The sequence below is a fragment of the Sylvia atricapilla genome, chromosome 1 (assembly GCF_009819655.1).
Source record: "Sylvia atricapilla isolate bSylAtr1 chromosome 1, bSylAtr1.pri, whole genome shotgun sequence".
Lineage (NCBI taxonomy): Eukaryota > Metazoa > Chordata > Aves > Passeriformes > Sylviidae > Sylvia > Sylvia atricapilla.
The window spans coordinates 20434836-20453663 of record NC_089140.1 but is presented as its reverse complement, the minus strand read 5'-3'; the positions used below and the strand labels follow the sequence as shown (position 1 = coordinate 20453663).

The 18828-nt window shown below is 38.3% G+C and overlaps 1 protein-coding gene across 3 annotated transcripts in view; it reads right to left on the bottom strand.

Moving 5' to 3' along the window:
- Nucleotides 1–613: 613 nt before the first annotated feature.
- ST8SIA6 (ST8 alpha-N-acetyl-neuraminide alpha-2,8-sialyltransferase 6) overlaps nucleotides 614–18828 on the bottom strand; it is a 37681-nt gene continuing 19466 nt past the window's right edge. For all 3 annotated transcript variants that reach the window (XM_066316721.1, XM_066316712.1, XM_066316728.1), the window contains 5 exons: nucleotides 12152–12296; nucleotides 9767–9879; nucleotides 8517–8609; nucleotides 5151–5623; nucleotides 614–908 (listed from right to left, as the gene is read on the bottom strand). In XM_066316721.1, the coding sequence (XP_066172818.1) occupies nucleotides 5155–5623; nucleotides 8517–8609; nucleotides 9767–9879; nucleotides 12152–12296 (820 nt within the window). In that variant the 3' untranslated portion in view covers nucleotides 614–908; nucleotides 5151–5154. The remainder of the gene's footprint in view (nucleotides 909–5150; nucleotides 5624–8516; nucleotides 8610–9766; nucleotides 9880–12151; nucleotides 12297–18828) is intronic.

The following is an 18828-nucleotide window of genomic DNA, read 5'->3' as shown; positions in this document are numbered from 1 at the left end:
CAAGACACAGAGCTGGAATAGCAAGGATGTGTGCCAAGTCATGCCCTACCAGGAATCTGGGGATTTTGGTGTGGAACCAGGTTCATGGTCCCCAGGAGCTGAACTGGACCTTAGACAGGAACACAAGCAAGTGGAGTGGTTTATAAATAATTATAAAGCTCTGGTCCATCATACACTTGTTCTCAGAATTAACATCACTCATATGAGTGATCCTATTAAATCCACAGCATCATCTATTGCTCACAAAGGACGGCCCATTAAATCCCAGCACTGCTTACTGCCCACAAAATGAAAGCTCATAAACCACTTAACTACCTCTGACCTGAGGGATTTTTTCATCTGTGCACCCTGGGACAAACTAAGAATGACATGGCTCTGAATTTATCACTCTTCTGCAGCTCTTCTCATCACTTCTCTCATGCAGACAAATGCCAGTATTTACAGGATGAAGTTCTTAATTGAAAATGTTCACTTGTCACCTCAAGCAGCCATCATACAGAGACTATTGCCTATACTATGTGATATCAACAAAACCAGAGATCTTATGTCTTATGACATATAAGACAGAGATCTCTGTCTTACAGAGATCTTAAGATCTTACGATCTTATGATCCTCTAAGAAGCAAAACATGATGAATCTCACATATTGCCGCCATCCTGAGATTGTGCTTGCTACCGTTAAACCAGCAGTAAGGAGTTTCAGGATTTTCCAAATAATTGTTACTGTATTTTTTAAAAAATGATCACTCAAAATTTGAAAGTCACCATGTAAAAAAATCACTCCCTTTTCCTCCCCAAGTGTAAAATATTTCTCTAATCGTAATAATTGCAGTTTAATGCTCACATCAGATCAAATCCAACACCGAACTGCTGAGATACACATAAATTGTCTCCTTAGGATCATCACCCTGAAAGTAAAACAATAAAATATGTTATTGGTATTTCTTGTGTAATAGAAAAAACTGCTTGTTATACTGAAATAAGCCAATTGTTTAGTCTTCTGTGTATGCATTGCACCTTCTGCATCAGCTTTTCATCTGCATTTCAGGCTGCCACTCTGTGAGATCTATTATACAGAATTCTCCTGACTAGGCTGGAAATGCTCGTGCCTGGTCTAACTCAAGCATCTGCTCTTCCTATAGGAGGAAATTTGAATACCCCCAGAACCACTCGTGCTTACCCCACCTGCTCCACACTCTTCAGGCTTCCTAAACTCACCAAGGCTAGGTCTAGCCAGTATCTTCATGGGGACACATCCATTGCTAATTTGAATATGGATATGGTCTAAATTATATTATCTTAATCATATTTGGAATCACCAAAGATTGCAATTATTCTGTTTCTTCAACAGGATATCTCTGCTGTGGAAAACTAAAACAAAATCCTTCTAGACATGTAAATACTTCTTCATTTGAATTGAAATCTAACATAATTCTAATTTGATTTAATTATACTTTTCTATTCTAGCAGGTTTTTAACCAAACTAGAAACAATTTACCTCTACATGTTTCATTACTGACATTATTCTTAACATGTAAATTTAATTCACTGAATGCACAAGCAAAGTGTGTGCTTAAAAGCTATACTGCAGGGGTTTCTAAGGCAGAAAACCTTTCTTTCAATATCTATTAATTTCACATTGGATAATACTTGCCCAAGTCAAGAATAGTCTGCAATTTGGCTGCCTGACAGGAATGCAGAAGTGTCCTTATTTTTAAATGTGGTATCATTTTGCTCAAGGTAATTAAAGTGAACTGTGGGTTAGTTCTTATTTCTCTAGCTACACTGGGATACCACAAGCATAAAAGAATTTCAACAGAATTTTAGCTCATGTTGGTATTCTAAAGTTATAAATAGGTTATGTGTAACAGTATTATCACTTGGACTGCAGCAAATTTCAGTCAATTTCAATTTCAATTGCAGCAAAAAATATCACATGCTGACAGAGTTTGGGAAAAAATATTTTTTTCTGATGTTAGTTCCTGAGAAAGCAATCAGGCACCCCCTGCTTTACAGGATGCTGCTCTGGCAGCTTCACCTTGAGTGGAAGGAGTCACTGCTGCTCTCTGTCAGAAACAGATCACATTTAATCGCTTGGTTGGAGTTAAAAACCTCATATCTACTTTTTACTTTCCAGGTAAGATATGCAGTAGAGAGTTCAGCCATTCTTACTTTCTAACCACCAGCACACCTCTGTTCAAACCCTCCTCCTTCAGTTCTTCTGCTCAGACAACTGAGTACTATTTTCTTTCCCAGGCTCAGAGTCTCAGTTTAATTCTTCCTTTCTGTGGCTTGTTTGTTTCTTTGGTTTTGGTGGGTTTTTTTGTTTTTTTCTGGTTTTTTGTGTTGATTGACTCCTCTGAGCAGATGCTTACTGTTTTGTATGTCCAAGTAACACATACTCATCTGCCCTGCTGTCTTTTCCTAGCAAACAGAAAACCTGATGGATCCTCGGTCAGACAAAACTTGCATTTTAACCAGGCTTCTGGGCAATCAAATTTATGCCAGTCTGATTAATTTATCATCTGACAATTTTTCTAATCAGATTTTTTTTTCTATTTTTAAATATGAATCAGGTCATTTTGCCTCCTACGTTTACTTGAAGCTAATGACATGTCCTTCAGGCTTATCAGGTTAAACGAATGAACAAATAAGACTTCCTTCAGCTGCAAGGCCATAGCAAAAATGATTTGGTAATCTAATAAAATAATAAAGATCATTAATTCTATTTCAAGATTTTGCTGTTGCTGCATTTTCTGTTTGACCCTCTGTGACAGGTGGGCACCAACTTTAGTGATGACCTGTACTTGTCTGCTGAACATAATAACATAAAGGTACAGGAGAAGATATTAAGGCAGAATTTCCCACACTGTGTGACTTTACAGGGCTCTCACATCTGACAATTCTCTCTATCCAATAAGAAAAATTCACCTTTCCAATGCTAAGGATGGTGTTTAAGAGCAATATTGCCCAAAATGATTCATTGGGAGGCAATTATACTCTCCCTATAGGTGCTCCCAGCAGAGAAGCTTCCTTCACTTCTCATTTGCAGCAGCAAATTTTCTGTCCCACTAATGTGGGAGGTTCTGCCTGAGCCTTCTGTGTGCACCACTGGTGTAAGGAACCTCCAGCTACTCACTAAGAGGAAAGAGCACAGAGCACGGAGAAGAATATAAAATGGAAATTGAGAAGAGAAAGGAGATTGTTCAATTTTTAGAAAAGGTCATGTCAGTAAAATATACTCATTTAGAATTTCAATTATCTCTAATAGCTGATAATACTAGCAGAATGGTAGCTCATACTGAAAGCATTATTTGGTTTTCTCTTTGCAAATATAAGTGCAAATTAGGGCAGCACAACTTATTCTTCTTGTGCTTTTTTTTATTTACACCTTTTTGGCAAATTTGGCCACAAAGTGATTTTCAGTCTGTCAAGCATGGACAACATTTAATTAACACATACAGCTACTTAAACATTTTGAGGCATCTATCTGCTTCTCTCTAGAGTAAATATTTCTAGGGAGCTGACTTTCATTTTCTTAGCTCATGTAGTTACTACAATTAAAATTACACAGTATGTCTCCAATGATTTATAGTATAGGAATAAAAAATACAATGGAAACTGTTGAATATAAACAGCTTAGACACTAAGAAAAATGCATTATGTATTCTTAACCTTTCTAATATGCTGCAGCCTTTTACAAGCAAAAAAAGTGAACCTTAGCCACATGAAATGTATATACATACAATTCAACTCCTCCTAGGTAATCTCTTGCCATGGACTAGGAGAATGGATCCACTATATAAATTCTAGGTCCCTTCTCACAGGTTTTATATTATTCTAATAATATGAAAGCAATTTATTTTCCTATTTCTTAAAAAAAAACCCATGAAACTGAATAAAATTGTGCCTTCTGGGTACTAACAATCTGCTATTTTAAAAATTAGTATTCTCTGATGATAAACTAAGTGTGAAAGTATCTTTGACAACATGTTTTCTAAATATCAACAAAAGACATTTTCAAATACATTTCAGAACCTAGCCAGAAGAAAAGTGCCCTTAGCTTTTAAACTTGAAATTTCTGACTTGAACAAGAAGATGCTATTTATTTGAGTAATACAGTCATGAGATTACACCAGTCCAATTAAAGTATATAGTATACAATGGCAGTTCTACTGTACATTTCACTTATTGTTGTATTACCTTGAACCCCCTGGAAAAATAGAGTTCCATGAAACGAGACTCTTAACAACAGTATTGTCAGCTCACAAATTTCTGAGCTAGCTTAAAAGATGAAGTATTTATACAAATTTGTCTTATTTTGTCAACAAGACAAATAAAAATTAAAAACATGAAGACAAATCTTTTCAGAGTCATCTCTAGTGTGTACACAGTAAATTGGCTCAAGGTCAGAGGCCACTGTGCTGCATTTCTTTGAGGCAATACACAGAAGGTAGAGTCCAAGGGGTTGGGACAGAAAGAACAGAGGAAAAGGAATTACACTTCATCCTATATCTGTAACTCTCAGATTCTGAGCTGCCTCAAGGTAAAATTCTCAGCAAGACCTGCTGTAGTACCTGGCAGCTCCTTCACTGCTGTCCACAAGCTGCTCTGCAGCCCTGGGCCATGAGCACACACTGCTCCGGTCTTTACCCAGCAAGAGGCAATGAAGCCATAGATGCATGCTTGCCCTTCATGGAACAATCCTCATCCTTACTCTGTTCTCTACAAACCTGGGAAGGCTGTGCTAGGATTAGGCATCTCCTTTTGGAGATCACAATGTGTGAATGCCTTTCATAAAGCAATTGTTAAAGGAGGCTGGTACCTGGGAACTGATACCAAACCAAACGTAAGTTGGAAGAGACGTGTATCTGAGATAAGGAGACACTTCTGATTGACTATGATTTATGGGGATAATTTGTACTTAGCTATGCTCTCCATCTAATGGTCACATTTAGAAAACATTTCTCAACTCTGTGATACGTATTTATTCAGAAAGATCCAATCTTTCACTCATTTAAGAATATAACTTTCATTGACTGTAAGGTAGGTATGTCTCTCTAAGGAAGAACAGACTCACACTTTGTAAAAAATTTCTCCCTTTGCACATTAGTGAAATAAAGACATTTCATGGTAAGAATGGGACCTACCTTTTTAGTCTGATTCACATTTACCAAACTGCAACTTCAAAATGCCTTTGCCATGAAGCTGAAGGATCTGGTTGTATTCTTTGGGCATTGCATGGAAACCAGGTTTAGGCAGCTGGTTGTCGTAATAGTGGTGGCTGATTGGCATCTTCTCTGTGGATTTTGAGAAAGGCCAGAAGCCATAGAGCCTCACATTCTCACACAACTCAAGAGCAGCACTAGTGATCATAAAACCAGATGACAACCGGTAGGCTTTCACGCCCTTAGTTCTCCAGAACTGGGCAAGACTTTTCAGATAAGTGGGGTGGAAAAATATTGCCCTTTGTGTTGCTTTAAACTCCTTCAGAGTGTGGTATACTTTAAAAGAAGTGGCTGTGTTGCTTCTAAAGGAAAATGCCGGCAGTAAAAGAAAAGCGTCTCCATAGACCGCAATGTTTTCCAGAAATTCTGTCTTCTTTTCATTTAGCTTGTTGTATCTGCAAAGCACAAAATTTTAGGAATGGAATGTAGTATTGATACAAACATTACAGACTGGAACAGCACAACTGCACTTGCAAAGATGTGTCATGAACTCTGCTGCAGCAGTTCAGCCTGTATACACTGCAAATTTCTATCACCCTATTATAAGTTGCCATATGTGCAGCTATGAAAATCAGACTATTGCATAATAAGAACACACTTGACTGAACTGGCAACACAGGAGATACTGAAGCAGATCAAATTCACTGCTAATGAGACTAGGACATGTTTACAGAATTGATCAATTCAAGAAATTAAGAAGAATGCAAAAAAATATTGTGCTTATACTTTCTCTGTTTAAAAAATATGCACTACAATATATACTGTATGTGTTTTTGAAATGTGTTTTTACATCAACAGCTATACAAAAATCGCTTTTCAAAATCTCTATGTCTGCCCTGTGTGGAAATCCAAGGATGCATGTGAGCAGTCTTTGAATGTTGAAGATTAGTGTGTGGTCAAGTGCAGGATATACTTTTAAAATAACTAAAAATACAGGCATCCCTGTTTATGTCCTTCAACTACAAAGGCAACACACAGATCTATAAAGACTTAGAGCTCTAACTTCACAAATGACAAGGATTTATTCTCAGATGCTTTCAAAGAGCCAAGAGATTTAGTTCTCACCCTGCATAATTCTGTGCTCAAATATACTGACGAGTGAAATTTCCAAGTTATCTGAGAAGTGATCCAGGCAAGGGAGTCACCCAGCTCATGTTCTCTATAGATCTGACTTTCCTGAATCAACTAAACATATGGAGCTTCCACCCCCTTCAGGACTCAAAGCACTGAGCTCTCTTTTGTAGGCAGTTGTCTATTTGAGCAATGGATTTTCACCTTTTGAAGGCTATCAGAGTTCACTTTTTACAAATTACTACAGCAGAAGCTGGAAAAATTGGTTTAATTTCTCTTCACAACCTGAGTAGGTTCAAACCCTCTTTTCATGCAGCACTTCAAGACAGAGGAGTACAGCCACTGCCATTTCCTTTCAAAACATTCATGGAAGAGTTACCCCTTGCACAACTAAATTAGTGCATGAAGTGATACATCCCTTCTCAACCTGAAGGGGTTTAAACTTACAGCTTCTGTATCTCAGGAAAGTGCCATTACCACCAGACTCTGAAACAAATGAATGAGAGACTCAGGCCCTCCTGTTGACCCTGAACCTCTGTACATGCAAGAATCACACAGTCAAAACAACAAAAAAACGCCTGAGGCTGTGTCTAGGAAAAGTGGCTGAAGGGTGAATTTTTGGCCTCCACTACAAGAATTTTCTCTGGTTTTACTCAGTGTAAAGTACTGGGCCTCCACGGCAGAATTCAAATCTCTATTCTTCCTTAGCTATAGACCTGGACAACTCAACAGTCTCTCAATCTCCTTTCCAGCTCTGCCACTGTAAGAAGTGTTCCATTAGGACACATGGGAACTGTGCTCTTCTCCAAGAAAGTTCACCTACATTTTACACCCTGACAGGCACAGCTCAAAAGCTAATTAACCTGAACAATAACAACATCAGACTAAGCCAGTATGTAAACAAAGAATTAGAAATTACAGGGAATCATGTCAGAATAAGTCTTCTGAGAGAAGAACAAACATGGTTCTGCTAAATGCTAACTCTATCAAGTTGCTTCCTGCTTCTTCTTCAAAAGCATTTACAGTTTCCTCTGAATATGTAAATAATACTTTTTTAAATTCATAAAGTCCTCTTATACTCTCGATCCTCCCACAGGTTTATCTCTCATTTCCTTAATAGGAGTGTAAATCCTATTAACCCTAGTGTGACTTGCTTTGGCTAAAAAATGAGTGAAGCTGTGGCAGAACACTGATCGAGCCCTGAAAAATTGTGGATTAGGTCAGAAGTCACCAAGGATGCTAAGTCATTGGACAATTTCCCTTCCTCATTTCCTTGTGCATCTCCACTAATATCAATGAGCTAAAACTAGTTTTGGAGAAAAAATAATTTGTCTTCATTAAAGTCAAAAAGAGTTGTGTAAGCATTAACATAGCTAGTACTCATTGCACAAAATTAAGTTCTATCCCTGAATCAATGAAAAATGCCTGTTAGTAATTTCTATGTACACACTGTACTTTTTCTTTCTTCCTTTCAAGGAGAAAAAAAAACCAGCTTTGCCTTATGTTGTCTTTTTGACAATACAGTTTTGACAGACAATAAGACACAGTAAGATTAGCAAGCAGTAAATAACATGGCACAGCAGTCCTTTTCATAGATAAGCTGCAGTTCCAGCCTGCTGAAGATGTCAGATTAGTCAGGCTGGCCTTATTAGATTTTCTTTTCATCGAGAAGGTGAAAAAAACCTCACCTCTGCTGAGAAAAAAGTGCGTGATCAAGCAGCTTTCAGGATTGAAAAAATAGATTACAGAAGCAGGGCCTCCATTCAGGAAACAGCCTTCATCAGAACAGCCTCTGAGCACATTACCTAAGAACACGTGCTCAGAGTACTGCTGATAGAGTCGGACACACATTTCCAGACTTTCCTGATTTATGATTACAATTCCTTTCTAAATGCTTGGGGTCATAAGGGTCATGCAGGGAAAAGAAGAGGCTTGGGCTTACAATCACCAATTTTACTCCGCTACAAATCGTTGACTTGTATCAGCCAAGGCTCTTGCTAATCTGGGTATTGCTGACTCCTTTATGCTACAAAAAAGGCCATGTTTAGAAGGTTTCCATTTAGACTAGCACATATTTTACATGGGAACTAAGGCTTAATGAAGTAATCTGCATGCACTGCTCTCTATGCTGGTATCCCAATAGATTTCCAAGAAAATCTATATCATGTCAAACAATTATACATCATAGCACAGAAACAGATTTGCAGTAGTACTCACTTTTGAGCTATGATACTCGGATTAACAGTCACAAGGTTTGTTTTATTGCCAACATCTTTGCTAATGTTTCCTGTGGTTGGAGGGAGGTTACACCTGAAATTGGGAAACATTTGCTTAAACAGATGTGCGCTAGAAATGCTTTACAGTTATTATTTGCGAATTCCTCTCTTGTGCAATGACACTTTCACGTCAGCTCCCAGGGATGTCTAAGCACTTTACAAATATTAAATAAGGCTTACAGCACTTCTAGTAAAGATATTTAATCTACTGTACAGATGGCTAAAAATAGGGCACAGAGAGCTCATTTTCATAAATCGTATCACAAACCAGGAGCACAGTCAAAATCCCAGTAGGAGCCAGTCTGTTGGCTGAATGCCCTATGTTGGCTGCTAGGAAATATTGCCCCTCTTGCATAGACAATGCATTTCTGCTGGAAGTCTTCTACTGTGTCTTCTAACAACAGCATAACTTGCCCTATCACAAAAACAGTGATTTCTGTAAAAAAAATAAAGCAGTTTTAAAAAATTCAGTCACTAAGTAAGTTTAGCATCTTAGTACAGACTTTCCATTTTTATTAAAGCAGTTATCTAACTGAAAAGACCTTTTTTTTTTTTAAGATTTTCAAAAGGTCAAATATTCAAATATTAGGAAAAAGTAAGAAAAGAAAACAAAATCCAGCATGCTGTGTGATTCGACATCACTGAGAAAAGAACCTTCCCTCTGTTTCTTTGCATGAACTCCAAACAGTGAGTCATATTCTGGGAGAGTGGGCAAAGTTATCTTCAGTGTGCGCCTGGTCTTCTCCCAGTCTATCCAGGGAGATTAAAAACTACCTAAACAGATGCTTCGTTTGTTAAATGAGGAACAGATACCCGGGCACTTAAGTAGCTACATGGGTGAGCCAAACTGGCTAAGTAAATACTTTGTTAAACCAGAGATACACATGTGACATTTAGTACCAATCTCCTAAAGGATGTTAAATGACCAGAAATGTCAGGTCCTCAGATAATCACATTTCACATCACTGCAAGGTGACTAAGCAATCACAGACCATACATGTACCATCCAGCCTGCTCTTTAATTAGAAAACAGCATTCTGAAAACTACAAAGCAAAATTATCCTTAAAGGGGCAGAAACAAAGAATTGCCAGGATCCTTCCTCATTGCTAAAAACCGCCATTGGCACACTTCCAATCTTGCCAAGTTTTTAGAATGTCGGACACACTTCAGGAAGATGAAGCAGCTCTTACCTGAATACAAAGTCAGAACTATCGATTTCAGCACCACAGCTGGAATTTTTCAGAATGCCTCCATTTCCAACCACAGCACAGTTCTTGAAGGGATAGACTGAAAGAGGAGAGGCCTGCAAACAAATGAAAAGATACAGCCAATTCTTTATAAGTGTTTTGATTGTTTCTTTGTGTCTATTTGCTCTTGCAGGTTAATCTGGTAAATCCCAGAAAAACCTGGTAAATCTCAGAAAAGCATTCACCATCTAGCAGACAGGACTGCCAAATCTGGACAGCCAAGAACCAAAAATAGGCACCAACAGACAGAGAAGTGTTACCTCTACTATCAGAACTTTGAGAGAATAACACTGGATTGTTAAAACTGAGTACCTTTTAAACACACTTAACACTAAAACTATCTAGTAGTGGACTGAAACACTGACAAGCTAAGGGTAATAATTTATACTACATACAGTTTAAATTTACGCATTTTCCTTTGCACTGTAACAGACTGGGGGTTGTCATATAGTAATTACTTTCTCAGGTAATAGATGGTAACTTTATAAATTCTCTTCACTTGTGTCATCACAGAATTACATTTGAAGCAGAATAACAAGTTTAGGGGAACCTGAAGATGCTGTAAAGGATGATGATGTGGCCTGGCTTAACTCTTTGTGAATGCGAAGCCTCACTGAAGATGTTACTGTTTCAGCCTGTTCACTCTCTCTGCTCTCTTCTTGTTACAGCTTGCTGTCTTGCAGTGGGGAAGCTGAGTGGAAGCTAAACGCATCCACTTGAGAACCAGCACAGTTCACAACCTAGAAAATTAATGTAAATTGTTGGCTATTTAGGTTGATGTTAATATAGCTGGCTATTCTCCCAGTCTCACAAACTTTTCATACATCTTGCTCAACCTCTTCTCCTGTGGGAGCACTGACGTTCACCAGAGGCCAACAGCTGGGATACTTTGACTGCAGAAATTAAACCCAGTTGTAAAAGTGAGTCAAACTTGCTTATGGAAAGCATTACCCCTCTTCTCATCAGCTAACCCAAAGAAAAGCAAGAAGGGACACTTATGAACAAGGTAAAAAGTGTGGAGAAAGTGGCAAATATCATATTGCCTGGCAATGTATTACAAAACAACATGTTCAAACATTTTGTTCAATTCTGAAAGGATGGTAGGAGAACACAAAGGCCAGGCAATTCTGTCTACTCTACCATGTATATGTGCACATAAAACATACTACTTTTTCATTTCTCCAGCCTAAATTTGGAATCACTATATCCTCTATTGCAAAGAAGTCGTAAAGACTGATTCCCAGCATGTTTAGGAAGAACTAGACTCACGGCAGCTGGGATCTCACAAATCAAGAATGTCACAGATGGGTAAGAGAGTTCCCATGTGTCTTAACTTCAAGAAACCAAATACAAACTCTTTGTCTAGTCTCAAGATCTCTTACGTCTATTTTAATCCTGAGGTAAAAAACCTGACTCCCTTTCTCAGCCTGTGTTTCTGTCTGCAAACACTCTTCCCCAGTGGGTAAAAAAAGCTAGTGAAAGGGCTGGAAGGAATGTCCTATGAAGAGCAGCTCAGGACTTTGGACTTACATAGCTTGGAGAAAAGAACAGGTGCTCTCATTGCTCTCTGAGGAAGGGAAGGGGAGAGGAAGGTGCTGATCTCTTCTCCGTTGTATGTAGTGATAGGACACAAATCAGAATGGTTCCAAGCTGCACCAGGGGAAGTTTAGGCTGGACATTTAGGAAGCATTTCTTTACCAACAGGACGGTCAGTTGCTGGAATGGGCTTCCTAGAGAGGTCGTTGATGTCCACAGCTGTCAGTGTTTAAGAGGCATTTAGACCATGTCCGCAATGACTTGCTTTAGCTTGGTCAGCCCTGAACTGATCAGGCAGGCAGTTGGACTATGCGATCATTGCGGGTCCCTTCCAATTGAAATTTCTCTGTTCTATTCCATTATGTACTTGGCTATTGTATATCAGGTTTACTACCAAAATATCTTTCATAACTTACATGCCCAAGTCTGCACTGGAAATGGCATGGGCATATGAGGAAAATGAAATGTAGGGGTGAAATTCCTTTAAAAACAGGAATGATAAAAGCAAGGCAAACATTTCCAGAGTATTTGCTCCTGAATTCAACTGGCTGCCAATCCTCCAATCTATGGCTGCACCTCCAATCTATGATCTATGATCTCGCTAAATCCTCTACCGCTGCACAGGAAGGCTTAAAAAACCAACAAAACCCCACCTTGCAAGGTGAATAAAGAAGTTCCTAAAGTGCATACAGAGGCTGATGGGACTCTTCCAGGGGAATCGCAGCATCTCAATTACTAACCCAAAATATATATACTGTGATTATAGTAACAAGAAAAAGATGCAGTTCTTACCACAGGCAGCATCTTAAAGATGTCCTCTGTAATGCGGATAGTCTTTTTACTGTCCACTTCATAACTCATGTTACTTCCCAGTGGGCTGTTGTTTTGCGAAGCAATAAAATTGTGAACTGCATCACAGCAGGAAGCTAATTCTGACCTGCAAAATACAAAAGAAAACAAAACCTGCTCAAAGACAGGCAAATAAGTAGAAGAGCAGTGCTAGAGAACCAGATTACTGAACAGCATTAATTAATGCTTGAATTAACTAGCAGCAAAAGGCTATATTAACCTCCTATGATGTCATTTCCTTTGACGTGCTTTGCTAAGCACGTCCATTTTCACAGCAAATGTTCAGAAATTGATCAGACCAAGAACTGATAACTGTTTTATCTCTTGGTCTCCTTTTTCCACTGAAAAAAGCTGTAATCAATCTTCTCAATATTATTAATTGCTAAGATTAATATAAATCTTCTCAATATTATTAATTGCTAAGATTAATATAGAAACAACGAGAGACTAACATAGAACAAGTGATTGTTAAGAAGGCTGAAGAAGGAAAAAAAAAAAAAAAGAGGGGAAATAAAAGGGATAGAGATGGAAGGTATTGCCAGCAGTAGTGAACATCTAGATGGTTGCAAGCCAATTAATTAATAATTAATTTCTGCAACTGTTCACCACAATTTTCCTGTGCACAGTACCACAGGTGTTAAATAAATCACATCATAACTTTCACATAAAGATGGATATGTATGTGTTAAACAGGTAGCCTAACTGCTCCCCCAGAACACCTAGCAGAAGTCCTTAAATAAATAAAAATGAAAAGGATTCATTCAAACCTTTTGTTGGAGAGAATATCACTCATCTTACAATTCCTGTTACCGCCAAACTCGCAAAAATATTATGTGTGCAAACATTCTACATTATCAACAGTGAAATGAAATAATGAAATGAAAATCCCCATCAGACCTTTGAAATCAGACCCAAAACAGTATAATTCATTTTGCTTTAGGCAACAACGTCCTCTCTGCTGCCATGGATGTGATTTTCAGGCTGTAAGGCTGAAATATTCATGGCCAGACATTATGTATCAATTGCTAGGACACAGCTTTTTCATCAGGTGAGATAGTAAGAGAACTACTAAAAATTTAGAGAAAAAAATACATTTATAACAGAATTGCCCAGAATTTTGAAAATACCATACTGCAGGTTGAGAGGAAAAAATTACCATTAGAGCCAAAAGAATAGAAACGTTTTATTTCATACTGTTTCAGTGTGTGAAGTAAAACAAATTGTTGAAACTAGTTAAATATGAGAAGCCAAATTCTGCCTGAAAATGAACTGACTTCAGTGGGGCAAGACATCTAAGAGAAGTTGCTTCATTTCACTTTATCAACAATGCAGACAGAGAAAATACAATAATAACAGTAATGAAAAAAATTATTATAAATATTAAAAATACTATAAATTAAAAAAAATATTTCTGAAGGAACTGAAGCATAGTCCAGCACATAGAAGAACCTAAAGATTAGGTTTCCCAGAAGGCGGGGGAGGGAATGAACAGGTCTGGTATAACTCAATCTCACTTCTGTTGAAAAAATGGTCAAAATGAAGGGGAAAACAAAACAAAACAAAACAAAATATCCAAAACCAAAAACAAAACAAAACAAAAAAAAAAAAAAAAAAAAAAAAAAAAAAAAACTTGGGAAGGCTGGTTTGATTCACATAGAAAAATACCAAAGGAAAGAAATAAAGAAATGAGCACCATTTCAGTTGTTAGATGACTTACTGGTATATATTAACCCATTTTGAATACTAAGTTCAAAAACTCATCCAAGGCAGTTTCCAGATTTATGAGGAACATTGGGAAGACTGAGTGCTGAGATGGCACAGATCTGAAATAACCACACTAAAAGAGCAACCAGGAAATGTTACTCATGAGAGAGGAACCAGTGGGGTTCAGATTTCTGTAAGCTGCATTCAACTCCACTTCCTAAACACAGTGATTCCCACTGCCCTGCTCCAAACCTTAAGGGGCAGAGAAGATCTGTGGCCAATGAAACCACAAGGTCCAAGGCTGCAGATTGAACTGCAACGATGCTCTGTGGTCAGGAGATATCCACATGGTGAAAACAATTGCTACATGCATCTATAGTATCCTCTTTTAAATATATGGCAAAGTAAAAAGGGTGCAATAAGGCAGTAGAGTCAAATGATGATGTCTGGGTACACTGGATGTTATTGAACCAGTGGTTTTTGACTGGAGCACACTTGCTTTCCTTTCTTGTCACTTTTTGCTAACCAACTCTTTCCAGTCTTAATAAATTCTGTAGCAATAAGAGGATTCAGATCTCACTGTCAGGCCCTAAGGGCATCACCAAGCCTCACTACTGTCCAGCACCTTGGGGCTGCCCCTATTCTGTCTAGGATCCAGGACCCTATTTCAATCTTCCAGAGCCATCAGTCACTGCCCCAGCAACACCACAGCAGGGCCAGTCTCCAGTTGCGTCCATCCTGTTCCCAGGAAGGTGCCCATGCCTGGGCTAGGGCTGCTCCATTCCCGGCTAGGGTGGGATGAGCCCAGCTACCAGTTTCTGCTCTGCTGGCCAGGTTACCGTGTTGGGATTCCATACCCTGTCCCTCAGGAAGCAGCTGTCCTTCACTGCTCCCTGACACTCACATGGGATCGAGGAATTACATAACCCTTAATGTTGATTTCCTTGTTTATTTCTTGAAGCTAAATGAAACAGGCCTAAACGTTATCTGTGTCAATCACTGGACATTCAGATGAAAAGGAATAATGCCAGAATACTCCTGCCAACTTAACTAAACAGCTCTTTTCTGTGTGATGGCTACCAGACCCTGAAAAGGCAAACCGATAACAGATCCCATTCATTAATAGAGATGACATGGTTTTGCTTTTTATTACTCATTCCACTCGAACCAGAGCTTCAATAAAAGTAGAAAGACTGTGGAAGAAAAACAGATATCAGAATTAATAAGAAAGTAATAGCTTAAATTAATATTATGGATTCACTGAGGAAATAAAATAGAGGCAAGCTAGTCCATAAAAACGGAAAGAACAAGAGAATACATACTGAGTAATGACAAATATTTTAGAGCATCCATGCTAGAAATTTGGTGGTAACAACAGAACATTTTACTTAGATCAAATCATGACACAGAATCCCACTGTGCTCAAGCATCCCTGCACAGAGCTCCAGTGGGAATGCATGTAATATGCAGCCAGAATAACCCATGGCAGTGTATTCAGCAAATCTGTTCACACCGGATTTTGTACAAGCTGTGACATGTGGTAATCTACAACTGACAGCAAACAATGAGGGAGGGGTAGAGACTAGGCAGTTCAAGCAATCTATTACTGCAATTTCATCAGAGTATTATGTCACTCATATGTGGTCTGTCAGGAGGTGACGATTCACTGAAGAGCATTTACTTCATAAGATTAACACATATATCCTACAAGGGCTCCGTGTGATGAGTTGCAAAGCCAAGACAACATTTTAACTCATGTATCATGCCACCTGGGGAGAGGGAAACTTAAGATGGGGGATAAGAAACAATGGTCAAAATCATAACGGCACCAAATAGTAGTGATTCTTTTTTAAAATTAACTAGGAAGTGATTCACATTGTTTGTTCTGACTGGGAGAAAACCCTGAGATGTGGAAGCAGAGCTCGGAAGACAGGATGCTGCTATACCTCTGAGCATCCATCTCCTACCTTTCAGTACATGAATGTAGCTTACAGTAAGAAGGTTTAAGTTCCAGCTTTTATCAGAGACTGTGGGGTTGCCCAAGAACAAAGGGCATTTATGATCCAGTCATGGCATAACAAATCCAGACTGAAGTTGATGCTTGAGTCAAGTACCCAAGTTCTGTAAAGCAGTAGTTTTGGAAAATGTCCCCTCTGTAGCAGAGGTTATTACTGAAAGTATCTTATTTGGAGAAGCCTTTTCCTCCAAAATTTCTCCTGCAGGGATGTGGAAGCTGAGTGATATCTAAGAGTTATTTTTAAATCCTGAGGCATAACTCCAAACACAGATATTTCTTATGCCAAGATAAGCAGAAGGGAGTTGATTGCATTATCTAGAACAGTGACTTGCAATAAATAAGGAACAAAATCAGAACCTGGAAAAGACTACACCAATTTGACTGGTAATGCATATCTCATAGGACTAAGTACAGTCATGATATTCTTAGTCAATACCTAAGCAGAGGGTATGCTGCATTTGTCTAGGAAGTTTTGAATCACATCAGAAAACACAAAATCATAAACAGTTACACTCAGCATACACTTTCACTGAATTTTTGCCTTTGTGGCTGAAGGATACATGACCCAAGTTTGTACTGTTTGTTCATCAGGTAAGAACTTTAAGCCTATGGCATCCAAATAATTTCTTCAGTTTCATGGCCGCTGAGACCTTAGGAAATCTTGGTTTCCTGAAGCAAGTTACCAAAATTGTTTTTGGCATGTGAGACAAGCCAAATAATGTAATTTTCTAACTACTGTGCAGTTTTTTCCATGCTGAACTGCTGGCAGTAACAGAGGGACTGTTGCCTGATTACACATTTCTAAACTTTTCTGCATAACAAACACTTCATATGGATAGTCCACTGTATTTAGTGGAATACACTATTCTAAATATGCTGAATCAGTTTCTTTGCACGCTCCAGCAGTTTCTCTGTAGCCAAGATAGCAGCAAAATTAGCTACTCTGGTGCTGTGCTGGTATTGAATTTATGCACTTGAGCTGATTCTGGCCTTCTGTATAGGTTGCGTGTGCCTGCTGACAAGTCACAGTGTGGCAGACATCCGTAAGGCACTGCAAACATCTCAACATCTTCAACACACTTAGCGCAGGCAAGCACCAGCCCTCAGGGCTAAACCAATCAATGCTTATTGAAGGTTTAGCAGACTCTCACAGCTGGTCCAAAAGCCAGCACCGCCCTTACTCTGCGTGACATGGAAAGAACCTATTATGAGTGTGAAATTTGTCTTTATGTAAAAAGCTTCTGCAGTTAAAAATTTCCTGTTCCTCCAAATGTTTTCCATTCAACAGGCTTCAGTATGGCACCAGTGCCTGTGGACCTGGGGCCTGAGGGTATTTGTCATTGCTGAGAACACTGTGGAATATTTCACTGTTGTATGCATTGGACTAAACTGGAGTGGGAAGAGCAGAGTCGCAAATATTCAAAATGTTTAAAATAGCAGATGCTCAACTGTCCTCAAGGCCACGGTGGGAAGAGTAAGGAAAATAATTTTAATTTGCTTTAAAGGTAGTTGAAGTTCAGTATTAGGAAACATACTGATAAGAGGTTGCTAGGCAAGGTGCAAAATTTCAACAACTGAAGTATATTAATAGTGATCAGGACAAAGTTTTTACAATAATTGCTGTAAAATCTGTTTGATTTTAAGTCACCATTTACAAAACATCTATATGAGTGAATGCTTGTTTGCAAAAACAGTATGATATCACTCTTGTTATAAAGCACCTGTGTATTACTGGCACCAGCAATGCTTACAATAGACTATCTCCTTGCAGATTTTCTGTTACCCCTAGACACAAAAAACAAAACATAAAAGAGAACCAAACACAAATTAAACTAGCAATATTTAAAACTGTAACTCCTGTGAGCTAAGTGAGGCATATTATGACATATTCCAAACTTTAAGAAAGAATGGTTAAATCTGATAGCTGAACAGAGTAGTTGAAGGGGAATGCTACACTGACAACACTTGACTCACCTCTAAATGAAGTAAACATCATAAATGTCTAAGACAAAGAAAGCCAAAAGGGTTGAATTTGAAATCAAGGCTGAATATGTAAAAGTGTAATAAATTTTCAAACCAAAGACTATTTTCAAAGAGTATGTCATGAAGACATAATTAGCTCAGAACGATCCAAAATTAGATTCTCTTTATAGGATCCTCCATCCTTTAGAAAAGTATATAATAGGTCTGTAGACCAATTAAAAGATCACGCACTCTTTCAAACTGTCACTAATCAGTAGCTCTCCACCCATCTTTTTTCTCTCCTGAAATAAAATATGCCTGTGAATATATACTCATTATTTTACATGTCATCTATAATCTGTGCAGCAATGTACCCTTAATGCTCTGCAGTGTGAGTTCTGCGTATTTTCATGTAACCGTAAGATTTCAGAGATTACAGCAGAAATATTGATCTGTTTAGTGGTTAGAAAAGCTATCGATTATGTGGTGGTGTGGAGCTTATATAAGCATAAATTGACCTTGCAGTGTCTTTTGTGTTTCAGGCTGGGGTCATTGCAGTACACAGATGTGATAAGCAAGACTGTTAGAGTGTAGCTTGCAAAAAAACTAATCTCTTCAAGAAGTGGTATTCTATAATCTGCAGGATGTTTAACACACCACGTTTTGAGAAGAGATAATAAAGTGGAAAAGGATAATAGAGGGTCAAGTGGAATAAAACGAAGAGGGAAAATAACAGGACTAGGAAAATGGTCGATCTTTTAACTCTTTTTGTTCTTTTTAAGAGCTATATATTTTTTTTAAATAGTAATGTTCCTTTAAAAAAGAAAAAAATTACATTGGGGCAGCATTCTGCCAGCTAGACTGCAGTGTAACATGAGGAATTTTAAAACTGTGTTTCACACCTAGGAATATCCTTCTCCCTTCATTATGAGAAACA